The sequence below is a fragment of the Struthio camelus genome, chromosome 3 (assembly GCF_040807025.1).
Source record: "Struthio camelus isolate bStrCam1 chromosome 3, bStrCam1.hap1, whole genome shotgun sequence".
Taxonomy (NCBI): domain Eukaryota; kingdom Metazoa; phylum Chordata; class Aves; order Struthioniformes; family Struthionidae; genus Struthio; species Struthio camelus.
In genome coordinates, this window is record NC_090944.1 from 7,355,115 (window position 1) to 7,373,468 (window position 18,354).

General features: G+C 51.8%; 1 protein-coding gene across 1 annotated transcript in view; it reads left to right on the forward strand.

Moving 5' to 3' along the window:
* Nucleotides 1–2,389: 2,389 nt before the first annotated feature.
* The window catches only part of LOC138066523 (otoferlin-like), a 48,157-nt gene continuing 32,192 nt past the window's right edge, over nucleotides 2,390–18,354 (forward strand). The window contains 14 exon segments of the mRNA XM_068936390.1: nucleotides 2,390–2,444; nucleotides 4,366–4,497; nucleotides 6,310–6,436; nucleotides 6,737–6,791; nucleotides 8,521–8,652; nucleotides 9,151–9,213; nucleotides 10,124–10,208; nucleotides 11,583–11,626; nucleotides 11,628–11,746; nucleotides 12,802–12,988; nucleotides 13,347–13,533; nucleotides 14,254–14,462; nucleotides 14,871–14,979; nucleotides 15,476–15,659. Coding sequence (XP_068792491.1) covers nucleotides 2,390–2,444; nucleotides 4,366–4,497; nucleotides 6,310–6,436; nucleotides 6,737–6,791; nucleotides 8,521–8,652; nucleotides 9,151–9,213; nucleotides 10,124–10,208; nucleotides 11,583–11,626; nucleotides 11,628–11,746; nucleotides 12,802–12,988; nucleotides 13,347–13,533; nucleotides 14,254–14,462; nucleotides 14,871–14,979; nucleotides 15,476–15,659 — 1,688 coding nt within the window.

An 18,354-nucleotide genomic window follows, 5' to 3' on the forward strand; every position in this document is an offset into this window, starting at 1 on the left:
CAGCACCTCCAACACAATGCCCAGCTTCCCTCTGCACCCCCAAAACAAGCCCAGCACCCGCAACACAAGCCCAACACCTCAAAAACAAGCCCATGATCCCCTCAACACTCCCACAAGCTCAACACAACAAACACACAGCCCAGATCCACACAGCAACCCCACAACAAGCCCAGCACCCGCAATACAAGGCCCTGACCACTCAGTACACCCAGGACAAGCCCAAGACCTCCAAAACAATGCCCAGATCCCCTCAGCACCCCCACTAAAAAAAGACCCAGCACCCGAAATACAAGCCCACATCCCCTCTCCACCCCCATGACAGCTCCAGATCGCTGCTGCAAGCAGAACACAAGGCCCACCACCCCCAACACAATGCCCAGATCTCCTCTGCGCCACGGAAAAAAGGCCCAGCACGTCGAAAACAAGGCCAGATCCCCTCAGCACCCCCACAACAAAGCCCAGCACCCCAAACACAATGCCCACATACCCTCAGCACCCCCACCACAAGCCCAGCACCCCCAACACAACGCCCAGATCTCCTCTACACCACGGAAAAAAGGCCCAGCACCTCGAAAACATGGCCAGATCCCCTCAGCACCCCCACTACAAGCCCCGCACCTCCAAAACAATGCCCCAGATCACCTCAGCAGCCCCACCACAACGCCCAGATCCCCTCTGCACCCCCAACGCAATGCCCAGATCCCCTCAGCACCACTATGACAAGTCCAGCACCCCCAACACAAGGCCCAGATCCCCTCGGCACCCCCACAACAAAGCCCAGCACCTCGAAAACAAGCCCCAGATCCCCTCTGCATCCCCACCACAAGCCCAGCATCTCCAATAGAAGCCCCAGATCCCCACCGCACTCGTACAGAATGCCCAGCACCCCCAACACAGGGCCCCGATCCCCTCAGCACTCCCACAAGCCCAAAACAACAAACACACAGCCCAGATCCCCTCTGCACACCCACCACAAGCCCAGCACCTCGAAAACAATGTCCAAATACCCTCAGCACCCCCACAACAAGCCCAGCACCCCCAACACCACACCCAGATCCCGGTCAGTACCCTCATGACAAGACCAGCACCCCCAACACAACACCCAGATCCCCTCTGCACCCCCAAAACAAGGCCAGCCCCCGCAACACAAACCCAGCACCTCGAAAACAAGCCCAGATCCCCTTAGCAACCCCACAACAAGGCCCAGCAACTCCAACACAACGCCCAGCTCCCCTCTGCACTCCCACAAAAAGTCCAGCACCTGCAACACAAGCTCAACACCTCCAAAACAAGCCCCAGATGCCCTCAGCACTCCCACAAGCTCAACACAACAAACACAAAGCCCAGATCCCCTCAGCAGCCCCAACACAAGGCCCAGCACTCCCAAGACAAGGCCCAGACCCCTCAGTACCCCTATGACAAGCCCAACACTTCCAACACAACGCCCAGATCCCCTCAGCAACCCTATGACAAGCCCCAGATCCCCTCAGCAATCCCACAAGCTCAACACAAAACAAACATGCAGCCCAAATCCACTCAGCACCCCAAGACAAGGCCCAGACCCCTCAGTATCCCTATGACAAACCCGACACCTCCAACACAAGGCCCAGATCCCCTCTGCGCGCCCACAAGCTCAACACAACAAACACACACCCCACCCAGATCCCCTCAGCACCCCCACCACAAGCCCAGCACCTCCAAAACAACACCCAGATCCCCTCAGCACCCCCAAAACAAAGCCCAGCACCCCGAACACAACACCCAGATCCCCTCCGCACCCCCACAACAAGCAGAGCTCCCCCAACACAATGCACAGATCCTCTCAGCACCCCCACGACAAGCCCAGCACCTCCAAAACAACGCCCAGATCCCCTCAGCAATCCCACCACAAGCCCAGCACCCACAACAGAACGCCCAGATCCCTTCAGCACCCCCATAAGCCGAGCACCCCCAACACAAGCCCAAGATCCCCTCCGCACCCCCATAAGCCCAGCCCCCCAATACAAGGCCCAGATCCCCTCTGCACCCGCACTACAAGCCCCGCACCACCTACACAATGCCCAGATCCCCTCAGCACCCCCACGACAAGCCCAGCACCTCCAAAACAATGTCCAGATCCCCTCCGCACCCTACCAAGCCCAGCAAACCCAAAACAAGACCCTGATCCCTTTCAGTACCCTGAGAAACCCAGAAACCCCAATACAAGGGCCAGACCCCTCAGCACCCCCATAAGCCCAGCACCACCAACACAACGCCCAGATCCCCTCAGCACCCACAATACTAGGACCAGGTCCCCTCAGCACCTGCAAAACAAGGTCTAGATCCCCTCAGCACTCCCAGAACAAGCCCAGAACGCTCAACACAAGGCCCACATCCCCTCAGCACCCCCATGACAAGTTCAGGACTCCCAAAAAGAGATCCAGATCCCCTCAGCAACCCCTCACGTCAAGCCCAGTGCCCCCAACACAACGCCCAAATCGCCTCAGCAACCCCAAAACATGGCCCAGCACCCCCAACACAAGGCCCACATCCCCTCAAGATCCGCACAAGAAAGGTCGAGATCCCCTCAGCACCCCCACAACAATCCCAGCACTCCCAATACAAGGCTCAGCACCTCCAAAACAAGGCTCAGCTCCACTGAGCAGCCCGAAAACAAGCCTAGCACCCCAAACACAACGCCCAGATCCCCTCAGCTGACCCACAACAAGCCCAGCACCCCCAACACAAGGCCCACATCCCCTCAGTACTCTCTACACAAGGCCCAGATCTCCTCAGCACCCCCACAACAACCCCACCACTCCCAACACAAGCCTCAGTGACCCTCAGCACCCCCGCAACAAGCCCAGAACCCCCAACACAACGCCGAGATCCTCTCAGCACTCCCACCACAAGCCCAGCACCCCCAACACAAGGCCCAGATCCCCCAAAACAAGCCCAGCAGCCCCATAAGAAAGGTCCAGATCCCCTCTGCACCCCCACGACAAGCCTAGCACTCACAACAAAAGGCTCAGCACCTCCTGCACAACGCCCAGATCCCCTAAGCACCACCATGACAACCCCAGCACCCGCAACACAAGGCTCAGCTCCACTGAGCAGCCCGAAAACAAACCTAGCACCACCAACACAACAAGCAGATGCACTCAGCACTCCCAACACAAAGTTCAGTGACCCTCAGCACCCGCACAACAAGCCCAGAACCCCCAACACAAGGCCCAGATCCCCTGAGCAAACCTATGACAAGACCAGCTCCCCCAAAGGGCACGGAGGAGCTGCCCTCCCTCACTCTCTGTGTGGCTCTTGTTGCCGCAGCCTCCTTGCTTCCCCCCGGCAGACGGGGAGCTTTGGGCAGAGAGGCGGGAGGCAGGGTTAAGGGGAGGCCTTGGCTGCAGAGGTCTGCCCCTGTGGCAGGTGCTGGAATGGGGAGGGCACTAGTGTGTGCCTGTGGCCTGTGCAGATGCCCCAGGAGCAGGGGGAGGTACAGGCCGGGGCAGAGCAGGATGCAGCCCAGAGGCAGAGAGGTGGGCATGGCCAGCTCTGTTTTGGTGAAAACGCACCTGTTCTTGTCATGGTGCAGTGATGAGCTGCAGAGCACAGCAAACAGAGGCAGCAAACAGACGCAGCAGTTTGCGCAGCAGTGTCTGGGCTCTGCCTGGGCCTTTTGTGGGCCTTGTTGGAAGTTGGGGAGGCTTTCTGGGGACCCCCGAGGAACTAGACAGTGCTTGCTGCTAGCAGGAAGGGAGAGCTAGGCAAGGACTACTGCAGGGGGCCTTGACTTAACTTAACTTCTGGGAAGTTCTAGCTAGGTGGGGCTGCTGCTAACGAGCTCTCTGGGCTGGCCTGGTCAGAGGGAGTTGGGGCTTTTGTTTCAGGTGGCTCCTGATTGGGTGGGTCAAGCACCCTTGTGAGTCACTGCTGGGCAGAGGCCTATATAAGAGCCAGGCCTAGAGCCCAGCTCCCAGAGTGGGGCTGGCAGAGGCAGCAGTTTGGGCAGCAGGCAAAGAAGGTGCCTCTCCCTTTTCTGCAGTGGTGTGTCCTTCCTTGGGGCATGGTCATGACATGCTGCAGAGCACATTCCCCAGTGGCTGTTGGAGGTGCTGCCTCAGCTGTGTGTGAGGCTTCAACCCAGACAGACCCTCAGACAGCAGATGCAGCTCTGCAGGTGTCAGGCTGCAGGCAGTGCCTGGGGCCTTTCTGTGAGGCCTGGGCTGACAGTCAGCTCTCCTGTGCAAGGTGTGCTGTGGTTGACCCTTTGTATTGCCAGATAAAGGAGCTGGGGGAGGAAGTGAGCAGGAAGTTAGCAGTCCCTCTTCTAACCTCAACCATTCTGTGATTCTGTGAAACCTCCTGTTGTCCCCTGTGTCACAGAGAACACCACTAAAAGTACAGGATGCAATGAGTTCTTTTCCACGTCTTCTTCTGGAGCTGGGAAAGGAGTTTTTTTTTCAGCCATGAAGCTTGGCAAGACGCGTCCACCAAAGGATGATCATCGGAAGCAAGGTAGGTGCTGGGAGGAGGTTGTTCCCTGATCCAGTACTGCTGTTCCAGGAAAGCCCCTGGTCCCATCCACTTAACGGATGAGACTCCCCTCCCGGCCCCGTAAGTGGCACACATCAACGCTGTTGGTAACTCAGGGATTAGACAGGGAGCATTTGGTGGACAGGGTGAAGGCTGGAGAGAGGGTCTCCATGGGGGAACTGGCAAGCAGGGATAGATGGAGAGAGCCTTACACTGAAGGCTTTGCCAGATCTCACCCGCTTTGTGAGATCATGGTGAAACCTGGAAGTCAGGTGGGCAGTTTCTGGCTTATTTTAAGGATTACTTGCAAGTGTAAGAGCAAAAAGCGTGATTTAGCCCTTTCACTGCTTCTCTGTGATGCATGGAGACCCGCATGAATAGCGTTGCAGCAGCACAGTGAGAGGTAGGGCTCTGTTGCCTCAAGGTTGTCTGTTCCAAGGTCTCGATACCTGCTACAGTGCTGAAATGGGACACCTTTCTGGAAAGGCAGAAGGTGGTTAGCGATCGGAAATTTGTTGTTGTTTCCATTCGGCTCAAATTATGATGTTTCAGTGACAAAGAAATTGGGGAATGCCTTTTTGTGGAGGAAGACCAAATGTTGCTTTAGATATTCTTCATGGGCAAATCTTTGTTGTTGTTCAGCCAGCTTTTAAGAGAAGAAAGGAGGGATTTGGCCTGAGACACTATAGAGGTAGAGGCCTTGGCAGACTGTAGAGGCATAATACTGAAACCTTGGTGATCTTCCTGCCCTCCCCAGTGAAAGGGTGTTCTTCTTGTGGTGGAGACTTCACCTAAGGTGATGAGGAAAGCCATCTGGGATGCAAAGGCATGAAAAGGCTGTACTTCCAGATTGTGGAGTACATTCACATGTAGATTTACCAGTGGTGGGGGAACAGTTGCAACAACTGTTCATGTGGTCATTGCCTCACAGCTGTGTGTATCCTTCCTCCCCCTTTGCCCTCCACAGGGCGTAGTCCTCCCAGCATCCCTCCTGAGTGGTGGTCTGCTGCTTTCTGCCATCTGCCAGTTCTGCTCGGGTCAAACAAACCCACTGAATCACTGCAAGCAGAGCTGGGAAGGTGCTGGTCTGTCCCTCCACCCACACGTGGCAGGATGGAATCTGCTTAGGTCCCTCAGTGGAAATGAGGACACTCTTTTCACACACAACTTGCTGCAGTGCCTCTCTCCACCTAGGAAAGCTTTTCCTAACATCCAGCCTAGATCCCCCTCACTTCAGCTGAAGCCCAAGGTTATTTCTGTATTATCTCACAGAACCGGGCCAGACTATGGTGAAGCAACTGATCCAAGTCTTGGATTAGCCACGAGGTAGGAAACCTGTTTCCCAAAAGCGATGTCTGTGCTCTAGGCGTGGTTTTGGTAGTATTTCCCCCTGTGCCAACGAAACAAACCAGTGACCCTAAAGCAGCTCCCCACCTCCCTTCATCCTCAGCAGTGCATCACCTTATGGCAGTTAGAGCTGCAGCACATGTTCACATGCTCTTTTACCTCGTGAAGTCTGCATTGCTCATTTGTCAGATTTCAGTTTTCCAAAGTTTATTGCCTTCATGAAACTGTGCTGGCACACAGCACAGGTGGAATAATGTGTCACGCTACGCAAACCTCTTTTAAAATCCATTTTAAACCAGGTTGTCTGTGACCTGACCAGGTGACCACTGTTCTTTGTATTACCAGGAGAGGTTGATAGGATGTATTGGTTACCTTTCTCGGAGTCTTTAATTATCCACCGAGTGGAAACAACAAGAGACATTCTTTTGTCTGTGTGCCTTTATGCAGAGGAACCTGCTGTTTTGGAAGCAGAAGACCTGGGCCGAAAAGCCATGAGACTAGGAGGTGGACTGGACCCAGACACAGTCTCCTTGGCTTCCGTCACGGCTGTAACCACCAGTGTCTCCAACAAGAGGTGAAGGCCAGATGTGAGCTTGTGCAAGCCAGGAGGTGATGGCAAACTCTCAGACGTGCCTGCTCCCCAGAGCCATGTGTTCCCTGAGCTGAGATATGCTGGAAATCATGTTGCCCCATGCAACTGTTTTCAGAAACGCTTGAACAAAGAATGTTCAGTGGCATTTCACAGCCCCTGGAGTTTATATTCCTCTCATGCCAAGAGAGCTGCACTGTGAGGAGTAACCCTGGGAAATGCTCTGTCACAGTCTGCAGTGAGTTCATCTGTTTGACGGAGGTCTTTTTTCCTGCCCTTTGGAAGGTCCAAGCCTGATATCAAAATGGAGCCGAGTGCTGGGAGGCCGATGGATTATCAGGTAGGTGACAACGCTGTGCCCCCAACTTCAGCTCGGGGGGTTCAGAGCCCAGGGAGAGACCACTTCACAGGGAGCGTTTAAGGGGAGGAAGAGGCAAGTTGAGAACTCTTCTTTCACACTTTCTTGGACCACAACTATCAGCAGAGTAGTTCCTTGAGGAGCTGAATCTCTTAGTTGAAGCCTTTGTCCCCGATGGCCTGTGGGACAGCTCTGGGACCAGGAGGAAGGACTGACAGTCACTTGAGCAGGCCTAGGCTTGCTGGAGTCCCACCGAGGCTGTGCCTCCTCCCCGTGCAGCAGGTTATGGACCTTGGCATGGCGTTGCTGGGAGCGAGTCCAGTGCAGGTTTCAATGTACTGCGCTCACAAAAGCAACTGACAATTTGTTTAAGTCTGAAGGCTGGCTCACGTGTGAACGACTGTTTCAGGTATTGTTCCTGTGGGAGGATGACTTTCAAAAAGCTGGTGTTTAAATGCTAGAGTGATAAGCTATATCTCAAGTAGTTAACTGGATTTGCTGTCCATTGTGACAAGCCCAGAAAGCCCAGCTTAATCAGGGTTTGAAGCAGGCAATCTCCAACACAGTTCTCTTAATTTCCAAAGGCTTTCAGTACCTGTTTTAGCGTTCCCAATTGACACGAGGCCTGGCTGGCAGTACTCGTTGGATTTCCTCTGGTAGGTTGGTGCCTGGTTGCTGTTATCTTGTTCCTCTTCTCGTTTTCACCGAGTCATGCTGATTCGGCAGCCGTTTACTTTTCTGTCCTTGCGTGTTAGTGCAGTAGCACGTTCCTAGGGATGTCTGGGAACAATGCAAATAATGATTTGTTGTTAAAGGTTTATTGTAGACCATATACGGCGTCCACTTCTAAATCCCACGAGAGACCAGTTGCCATCAGAAGATGCAGTAGAGCAGTATGTGGAAGAGGTTTAATTATACGCATAAAAAGCCTAAAGCAAGTTGCGAGGACGACGAGGACTGAGTGTCCCTGGTTCGGGAATAGTATAATCAGAATGTAAGGAGGAGGAGGAAGGTGCAAGACGAATTACGTGCAAGACAGAGCAAGAGGTTCAGTTAATTGGCCAGTGCAAACAGGAGTATCACAAGGCTGATTTTCATTGGGAATGGTGAGGGAACAGAGCGGTGACCTTAGCTGCTTACCTCCTCAGAAGGAGTCTGAGAGTATTCGCACCTACCTTGCTGCCCTTGAAATGAGGAAGGGATTTGAGCTGGGTTTGTTAAGCTGGTGTAGCTTTGGGTGAGGGGTAGGAGGTTGCATTTGCAGCTCAGCTCCTCTGCAGTAAGTCAGTTTGTGCAGCAATCAATGCCAGGCAGTCTTGTCCTCTTCTTTAGAGAGCTCAGCTGTCTTTTATCAGCTTCCTTTTATGAGCGGTTTACCCCTTGTATTTTTTAGCAGAAGCAAGTTAAGCCAGTTAGGGCATCAGTAGCAGAGTGTCTGCTCCCGCAGCTTAGCTAAATCTGTTCAACTTTGTGCCTTACGTGCTCTCAGAGCAGAAGAGCCATCTGAACGGACAGGGCTGCTCTGATGCTCCTACCTCCCATGCCATGCCACAGCTCTCTCAGGCTTGTAGGAGCAGCCCTGTCCCTTTTGTGTGATGAAGAGAGACTACCCAGCTGCCACCCCGGCACTGAAAGCACCTTGGAGAGGAGAGCCAGGTGGAGACACAGTTTAGGGCAGCCGAGGTGGAGGTCCATGAATCTCTCTCCCCAGGTCAGCATCACAGTCATTGAGGCACGGCAGCTGGTTGGGCTCAACATGGACCCCGTGGCCCGTGTGGAGGTTGGAGATGAAAAGAAATGCACGTCCATGAAGGACTCGACTAATTGCCCTTACTACAATGAGGTGAGCTGGATTTTTCCTGAGGTGCTGCTCCAGGCTCGTTGCTCCTCAAGGCCTACACTGCAGTTTGACAGCAAATTACATTTATTTGACTTTGGTTTTTTTTCTTTTTCTTCTGTTAGTAAGTAAGATGGAGTAAGATGAAATCAGAAACCATGCAGAAGGAGAGATGAAACCTTGGCCCTCTGGTATTTTACAAAATGGTGACAAAAACCCAAAGCAAAACAAAACCCCTCACTTGATCAGTTTCAAATTAAATGAGCCTGTGCCCACTTTCTGAGTCTTTCCAAGAAGTTAATGCTTTATTTTAGTTTCTGAGATCACTGATGCTGTCAGTTGTTGGGCTGACGTGGGTCCCTCTGCAGCTGTGACGTGAACTGCAGGCTGTTCCTCTGCCCAGACACGTCTCTGTTGGTGGGATAGGGACCATAATGTTGTCCTTCAATTCAGAAGGAGCCCATGCCTGCTTCCCTGCTTTCACGCATGCTCCTTCTCTTTCAGTGCTTTGTGTTTGATTTCCATGTTCCCCCAGATGTCGTGTTCGATAAGATCATCAAGCTGTCCGTAAGTGAGCATGGTTGTGTTGTCCTTTTCAGTGGGCTTTGGTGGAACCCAACCCATTTTACTTACTTGTTGGGATGGATTTAGACCCTTGATGCGAGACCTCTGGCAGGAGCGGAGGTGCTCAGTCCCTCTCTCTGAGCCCTCATGTCCTACGAGCCTCACCTCCTTTGCAGACCCCCCCAGTCCCTCTGTCAGTGTCCTTATTGCTGCAGCCACACACCCCTCCACTCGTGTTCCCTCTGTTGCTCTGTGGCTGCTCTCTGGTATTTCCTAGCTAGGCAAAACTAAGCCTGTCTCAGGATGTCTCTTTAGGCTTGGGGAGAAGCAAGAGCTTCCTGAGGCTGCCAGTGGATTCCCTGAAGCCTGAGGGTGGGTACAGCTCTTGAGGAAATTCAGAGTTGTAAATAATGAGAGCAAAACAGAGGCTCCAGCTCTCCCCAGAGCCGCAAAGGAAGACTAGGAAGGAGATTCATAGATTCACAGATCAAAGCAGGCTGGCTAGGAGTATCCACATCTATCCCATGCATAGTCTGGCTGTGTAATTTCTCCCAGGAAGGGAATTAAAGCATAGATTTCAAGCATCTTTGAGACACTTCCTTGAGGAGAATGTCTCAGTGTTTGGTGCCATAGTGGCTGGAACACTGCATCTTGTTTCAGAGATGGTTTTTTTTTTTTACTTTTTTTTCCTATTGAATCCAAGTGTACACTTGCTTGCAAGACTGCTAAACAAGAGCTGCCAACCACACTGTGCTTCACACAGCACAGTGAGTGATTATGTCTCCTGCCCAAACTAAGCAAGATGCATCAAATCCTTTAATGTTTGACACTGAACCGTTCTAGAAACAGCCCTACCCCTCCCAGCATGGCTGGGCACAGAAAAAGCTCTGACTTGTTCTCCCTCGCTTTTCAGGTGATCCACTCAAAAAATCTCTTGCGCAGTGGGACTTTGGTAGGCTCCTTCAAGGTGGATGTTGGAACTGTTTACACCCAGCCTGGTATGTCACCACAATTTGCAAGGGGTCATATAGATGCCTACCTTCACCATCAAACAAATGTCTTGGCAAGGTAGCCAGGCAGTCACTAGTTTCCTTTGGCAACACTTAGTCAACTTAATTTTAGTATCCCAGGTGCAAGCATGTCATCTAGGCTCCTTCTGCAGTCCGAAAAGAGCCCTCAGCCTCTCCAGAAGATGGTATATCCCATTCTAGGATAAGGCATAATGCACGCAGGTAGAATTGTCCTCAGATGTGCCATTCTCTCTCCACTGACCTCCTAAGAAGCTTAGATTAGCTTGCTTAGGCAAGATGTTGACCTTTCCGAGAGCTGAAGGTCTAGCCCTGTGTGGCTGGCCTTTAGACCAAGACAGGAAGATGCCCAGTGTGCAAAGAAAGAGAGGTTAATTAGAGCTTCTGTGAGAATGTCATGTTGCTCACTGATGCTACAGCCTGCCTTGACTTAGCACAGAGGGGCCCGATGAGTGCTACTAAAATCCACTGTGCTATCGTGGGCTTTGTTTAGAGGACCTCTGTTTCAGGGAAGCCTGTTTTATAGAACCATAAAAGAAATGTGGAAGCTTTCAGCATCCTGCACTCGCTGTGCGCAGCGAAAGCAGGCATGGTTGGGATTAGTATAAAGGAGGTCCAGAAGGGTCCCTGGAGAGGTCATTCAGTCCATACCCTTGCTCTTGGGAAGGATCAGCCCTACTCTGTGACAGGCTCCCCGCTGAGCTTCTGCCTGAAAAGTCACTGAATCAGTGAATCGTCTTGAACGTGTCTGGCAGACTGATGAAGCAAACCCATCTGCAGGAGAGGAGACTAAGAAATGCCTGCTCTGTACAGAAGAGCATGGCTCCTTGGAGGGCCCAGGGCTTGCAGCATGCCAGCGTAAGGAACACCTGAAACTTCCCTTTAGAGAAGAGACATCCAGAATCACTGGGATCTTATCTTAGCTTATGCATCAGGCCTTTTTGTATCACTCTGCCCCTCTGAAGAGTCCTGAGAGCTAAGTTTCCATTTCAGGGGGGCTCAGCAAATGATGCTGGAAGGTACCTTAAGAGAGCGTCTCTTCTGATGCACTCCACAGAAGGATGAGATCTTTCTCGCCCATCTAAGAGGCACCAGGCCTTAAAAATGTCCAGTGATGGAAACTCCACACCTCTGCAAGCAGTTTATCCCATTGCTTCTCTGTCTCCAACATTGGGCAGATCCTCCCAATGGATTTTCAGGGGGTTCTGTCTGGAATTCCTCACACCTGGAGAGGTCTCTTTATGCATGCATGCAGGCTTCTGCAGTCAAGTGGACAGACATGCCCAGTGCTCGCAGTAATTCCTGTAATTGTGATAAATGTCTGTCTTGTTCCATGGCTTTCAGAGCACCAGTTCTATCGCAAATGGGCCATCCTTTCTGACCCTGAGGGTCAGTCTCACTGCTGGACTTAAAGGTTATCTGGAGGGTGCCGTTGCCGTGGTAGGGAAAGGGGACAACATCAAGACACCACACAAAGCCAATGAGACAGATGAGGATGATATTGAGGGGTAAGGATTCGTAGAGCCAGTTTCCTGTATCCTTCCTTGGGAATGAGCTATGAGCTTTTCGTGTCACTTTATTTTGGATTATTCAGTAAGGACAGCATCCCTTCCCGATTAGGCTGACAGCCCCTCTAGTAGTCGTGCACTGCAATCAGAAGTGCCAACTAGATTGTTTCTCGGAAAGAGAAGAGTTGCTAGATTACTGATGCAAATCCAGGTCACATCACTACAGACCAGTCCTTTATATCAGTTCAGACCCTCTGCTGCTGGTTGTTCACTTGTGCATACCAGCACCAGCCTGATGTGAACCAACGTGATGTCCGTGCTTTTTAGCTGTTGCTCCTGTTGGCCGTTGAATGGGAGCCACAGAAGTGAGGTTGAAGGGAAGATGGGAAATGATGGCTGAGGTCTCCCTACTCGCTGTAAGGACAGAGAGGGCACCAAGGGGCTTAAAGCAGCATGTGAACTCTTTTGGACTATTGTTCCATGCTGTAGTCATGCTCTTATCCCACTTTATCGTGGACAAAGTTCCTTTAGAACTGTTGTTCACGGCGTCCTCTGTAGCTCTCGGGGAAGAGAGAAGAGGCAAGACCTGCCACGAGAAGCCATTTCATGGAGCTCAAGTTTCCTTCCAGTATAACCACCCCAGTTCTCCTTATACCCTGGCAGGGTATGAGGGCCTTTTCCAAAGATAAAGGCCCTTCTAACATCCCATTCATCTGGGCTGCTGCAGATGTCTAAACTAGGTAGAGATTAGTCTTCCCCTCGGCTCCACTGCTGATAATGATTATATCCCTTTAGAAAGATGCAGGTTGTCTCTGAGGCACCTCAATGTGTTGCCATAAGGTTTCCCTTATGAAACCGCCCTTCCCCGTCCTGAATCGGGAGGGTGGGCAGGAACAGGACTATGATAAAATATAGGGCTGCAGAAATGGCTACCTTTCCACCTCCTCACAGCCTGTGCTCCACAAGGGGGGCAGCTTCTCCCTCTTCTGCAAGTCTCTCCCGACAAACCTGCCAGGCCCAGGAGCTGTTTTGAGTCCTGTTTTCTGATGTTGCAGGAACCTCCTCCTTCCAGATGGGGTCCCTCCGGAGCAGCAATGGGCTCGTTTCTACCTAAAGATCTATTGAGCTGAGGGGCTGCCCTGTATGAACACCAGCCTCATGGCCAATGTGAAGAAGGCTCTCATTGGGGAGAGCAAGGACTTGGTGGACCCCGATGTGGAGGTGTTCTTTGCAGGGCAGAAGGTGGGTGAGCTGCTTGCTATACCTTTGTGACATGATAACGTGAGCAGGGCTAGCCATTATGCAGGTTTGGGACTACGTGGCCAAGGATGATCTCAGCTGTCCTGGCATGTAGATGCTGACCTGTGTGACAAAGCTGCTTGTTTGTCCTGTGCCACGTTCCCTTCTCTTGCCCAGACTATGAGGGGGTTGCAGCAGTCTGCAGTCTCCAGCAGTCTCTATTTGGGAGAAGAAAGTCCCGAGCAGAACACATGTTGCTATCATGGTCATTAGCAGGGGAGGAGTTGAGGTCTGAAAGAAGGTGGGTGGCTTGTGGGCTCAGACCCTTGTGAAACATGTGCTTTCTCCTCCCACTTGGCAGGGGAAGACATCTGTGCGGAAGAGCAGCTACGAGCCCCTCTGGAATGAGCAAATAGTCTTCACAGGAATGTTCCCCCCATTGTGCAAGAGGATAAAGATCCAGGTCCGAGACTCTGACAAAGTCAATGATGTGGCCATTGGGACCCATTTCATTGATTGGCAGGAGGTCTCTAACGAAGGAGACAAAGGTAAAGCTAATATGAGGGGAGGACTGAGACACCTTCCTCATGGTAGAGAGAGGCTTCCCTTTGGCAGAGAGTTAGCAAAATAGCCCAGGCTCCTTCCCCAGCCCTGGAGACAGCTGCTCCTTGGTGGCCAGTAGGAGAGACCTTTCTTCCCTGCAGTGGTTTTCTGAGATCACTGGGCACCCATTCCCTGAAAACCAAGTCCCATAACATGCCTCCAGTCAGAAACTTGAAAGAAAAGACACCCAAGAACAACTGGCCCTTCCAGAAAATTCATGGCCGTGAATGGATGAATATGTGACAGGCTCTCATGTTCACACAGACACACATGCACACACGAATGCACACACATGCACAAATGCACTAGCGCACACGTGGACAGGACCAATGTAAAAGCAGAGAGGGCTCTACGAAGGTGGCTAATGAGGGTTTCTCCTCTCTGTTGCCTCATGCTGGGTGGCTTGCCCAACGGAGTAGTTGTGTGTGTCTTTGGCGTGGTGAGCTGCACAATCCCCCTCACTGCTGTCACCACAAAATCATCTCCATGTATTGTTGCATGTGTGTATTTTCCATGTGCACGCGCACGCACACATACGCATGCTCAATCCTGTACTACCCTACCCAGAGCAGGGAAGTGATGCCATTCCATGAGCCAGCTTGAGCCCTGAGACAAAGCCATGCCCTCCTTCTTGCACATCCAGATGTGTGTCTGGTCTCCTGCAGGCTTCCTGCCCACCTTTGGCCGTGCCTGGGTGAACATGTACGGTTCCACTCGGAACTACACCCTGATGGATGAGCACCAAGATCTGAATGAGGGTCTGGGTGAAGGCGTCTCCTTCCGGGCCAGGCTTTTGATAAGCCTTGCTGTGGAGATCTTGGAGATGAGTTGCTGATGTGAGTCTTCCCTGACCCTTTGGTTGCCAGTGACAAGTGCTGGGTGTTAGTGATAGTTTGCTCAGTCCCCTTGGTAGTTATGCCTGGTCTCATAGACTGAGGATTTTATTTGGTGTTGCACTACAAGCACTGGATCCCCCAGCATGACAACAAATCTTGCAAAGATTTTTCAGGTTTTATGGTCATTCAAAAAGAACATGCAGTGAGCCTAGACATCAAGTTCAGCCAGACACCTATCTCTTAGAAGGCTTGAGCAGAGGGAGAGAAAACCCTCGTAGTCTCCATGAAAACCTAGACAGTGGCACGTCCCCTTCATAGAGCCCGTGTAGGTGTTCAAGGTGCTGAATGTGGCCTTCTGGGACCCCCTGCCCTGTGGCTTGTTCTCCTAAGGGTCCATCCAGCTGACCTTAACCTTGTATCCTACTTGCCTGTTTTTTTTCCTGCAGAACTGTCCTGGGAAAATGGAGGAGTTCTTCCTCTTTGGAGCCTTCCTGGAAGCTACCGTGATGGACAGGAAGATTGGTGACAAACCCATCAACTCTGAGGTCACAATAGGTTGGTGGTTTTCTGAGGAGGTTGGTTTTGAAACATGCCCGGCAGAGACTGCAGGAGCCAAGGCCAAAAGCAGGCTGTTTACCCCCTCTTTCCATGCTAACATTTGACAGAGCATCCGAGGCTCTCAGTTTAGGAAGAAGGTGATGGCTACTTCATTGGCACAAGCCATGCGTGTCCCCAGATGAGCTCTTTGCTGCGTGATCTCCTGTCAGCAGTGGATCTGCTCCATCTCTCAGTTGAGAGCACCTGGCTTTGCGTTTCCAGAGGTTAACCACCAAAGGAAGGATGTATGTTTCTAGTGGCTTGGAAGGGGGCATGAGTAGAGGACAGATTTCTGTTGTTAGTTTGTAATCCCTGGTCAGGGTTTCAGAAAGCTGAACTCCACTGTCCCCCATGGTTCCTGCAGAGGAAGTTGCTCCCCAGCCTGAATTAAAGGCAGGTGACTGAGCCTGTTTAACCCCAGTGTGAGTTATAGCCCTGTGACTTCTTTCCTGAGGTAACAATCTGGTTCCCGTAGATGGCATGGCCAAGCCTACCTTGTGGAGGAAGAAAGATGGAGAGGATGGGGACGAAGCAGAGTCTGAGCTGCTGCAGAACTCAAGTGAGGAAGACGGTGATGAGGATGGAGAGCTGGTCTCCCTTTGCTCATCTCAACCCATGAAACCCCTGGTCACAGACAGGTAAGTGTGCCCTCCTGGCCACCAGAGGGCGGCCTTGCTGAACATGGCAAGGGGAAAGTGAGGGAAGGGACATTGCAGTGTTGTAGTGAGGTAGGAGAGGTCTGTCTCCTGCCAGCAGCTGGGAAACAGAGAGGCAGTGTGCTCCCTTGCCTTGCAGGAGAGGGAATTAGCATCTGGTTTCTGAATGGTCTGTAGGCTGATGGGAGCAGCAGACCTAAAAGCTCGTGGGGAGAGATGTGACTTAGTTCCTTGTCCGAAGGTGTTGGCATGTGTGCCAGGTATCTGAGCTCCCCCGAGAGTCAGCAGAGATGGAGTCAGTGCAGTCCCAGGAACCTGGAGAGTCATTCAGCCAGCCAGCCCTCGGAGCAGCAGCAGCCGCCACTAGCTCTCTGTGCCCTGTGAAGGGAGCTTAGCTAAGTGCTTGTAGAGACCCCATCTTGGGTATTACAGCTAAGAAGAGCTGAACACCCACCGCCATTGCCTACAGTGCTGAGCACTCTTGTCGATTGCCTGTTGTCTCATAAAGGTTGAGTTGACCTCTCAGCCTACCCTACAGAGGGCCTCTCTCATCTACGCAGCCAGTTATGTGCCCAGCGCTCCTAGCTATCCACACCTTTAACGCTCTACCTCTGTGGCAAATTAGGGGAAAGTTAACCAGTGGATTCAAAAATCATTGGTTGGCATTAAAAAAAGCAGATGGACTGCTGCACATGCAAGTTTCAGACATTCAGAAAACCAGCCTAAAAGACAGGTCCCTGCCTAGGACTCTTTGATGCCACAGCAAATGTGTGAATGCACAAACGCACTTCTGCCCATCAGGGAGGAAAGAGGGAGGGAGGTGCCTGGGCTTTGCGTCTTTGATTTCTCTAGCTGCCTGACATCTGAAAGCATCCTGGAGACCGTTTAGAGATTGGCAAAAAGTCTATCTTGAAATAAGGCATAGATTTCAGTAATTAAGGTAATTTGTGCTGGGGCAAGGTGCATTTGGAATCGCTTGGGGTCTGAAAAGCTAGCCGAGGTCACAAACACAGAGGGGAGGATGCAGGAACTGCTTGAGGAAGTTCATGAGGATGGGTTAGCAGGAGTTTGGGGTAAAAGTCTTAATTCTTTCAGTGTCTAGATTTGTAGCTTCTCTCTCTCTTTTGGTCAGTCTGTCTATTCCCATTCCCTCTAACTATTGGCATGCCTCGTTCTCGTGTGTCAGTGTCAGAGAATCAGGATATGGGGAAAGTAGATCCTATTCCTGGGACTGTGCCAAAACTGGTGAGTTTCACTGGGCAGACGAGTTCTGTTCTGTCTGCTTCAGGTTCTCCCTCTGTAGAATTGAGGCAATTCTTTGCGATGTGCAGGTAGAAATTACCCTAACAGACAGGTGATCCAGACAGCTGCAAATGTGAGTCTACTCGATGCTTTCTACCTGTGACGTGCCACTAGTGGGGCGTCCGGGATTCTTTTGTATTCTGGGGTTAGTTGCACTGAACTGGAGAGATGGTTCTTTGTCAGATGTAAGAATGTATTAGATCTAAGCGGTTCTGCACGTATGACGGACACTGGACAACACTAAACCATGACCAGCAGACAATCTACAAGTATAACAAAGCTAAGTAGTATAGTAAGGAATCCAAAACCCCCACGTATCAGAGCTCTATGGTTAAGCCACGGAAGCCCAGTACAATGACTGCTCTCGGATGCACGGTATAATGACCGCTCTCGCCCTTTCCTTGTCCTTATGGGCCACCCCTGCAGTATAGTTTTCCCCGGCTTGTTCTCACCACGCTCGAGCTGCGCCAAGAGGATTCAGGTTCTCTCTGGCAGTTGGCATCAGGGGCGTCCCCGCTGATGGGTGGGTTGTGGGGTCCACAGGCCAGCTGACGGTGAGTCCGAGTCCACACAGAGGTAGGTGGCTTACTGTCTCTTATCCTTCCCGGGCTTAGTTCATTGATCAGTGCCAGACCATAGCTGGACAACGGAACGGATGGTCTTAGGTGATAACAGTAGGGATGTCAACAGGATGCTTATCAGTATATTCAGCAGCTATCAGTGTGCATGTTTATCAGTGCGCACAGTCAGCCGCTATCAGTGCGCACAGTCAGCCGCTATCAGTGCGCACAGTCAGCCGCTATCAGTGCGCACAGTCAGCCGCTATCAGTGCGCACAGTCAGCCGCTATCAGTGCGCACAGTCAGCCGCTATCAGTGCGCAATTCCAAGGTATCCAGATGCTTACAATGTGAGTCTGCGGTGTCCCTTCTCCTTTGCTGACTAGGTTTGCTCTGCACTCATGCTGTGCACTCATGAGGCTACGGCACCCCCACAGTGTGGTGGCTCTGGCCGTGGTGCACCCGGGGTTCCTAAACTCTTGGGGAGCACCCTAGAGCAAACCCCTCTTCTAGGGGCTGCACCATCCTGAGTCCCACACTTGCCTGTGTGGCGCCTATCACTACCGCAAGCACCTGGAGCTTCAGAAGGCTTTTCAGAAAGCCCAGAAGCAAATGGGATCAGGACCCGGGTCTTGGTGTGTCTAGGCTGCACGCCATCCCTGGCCAAGATTTGAATACAAAGGACTTGTACTCAGGAAGGCTAATCGGATTTAACCTGAGGAGATGTATTGAAAGTGGATTATTGTAACTATTATACCAGCAGATAGATGTTGCTAATCAAAATTAACTGACTGACTTAATTCAACTGGGAAATGAA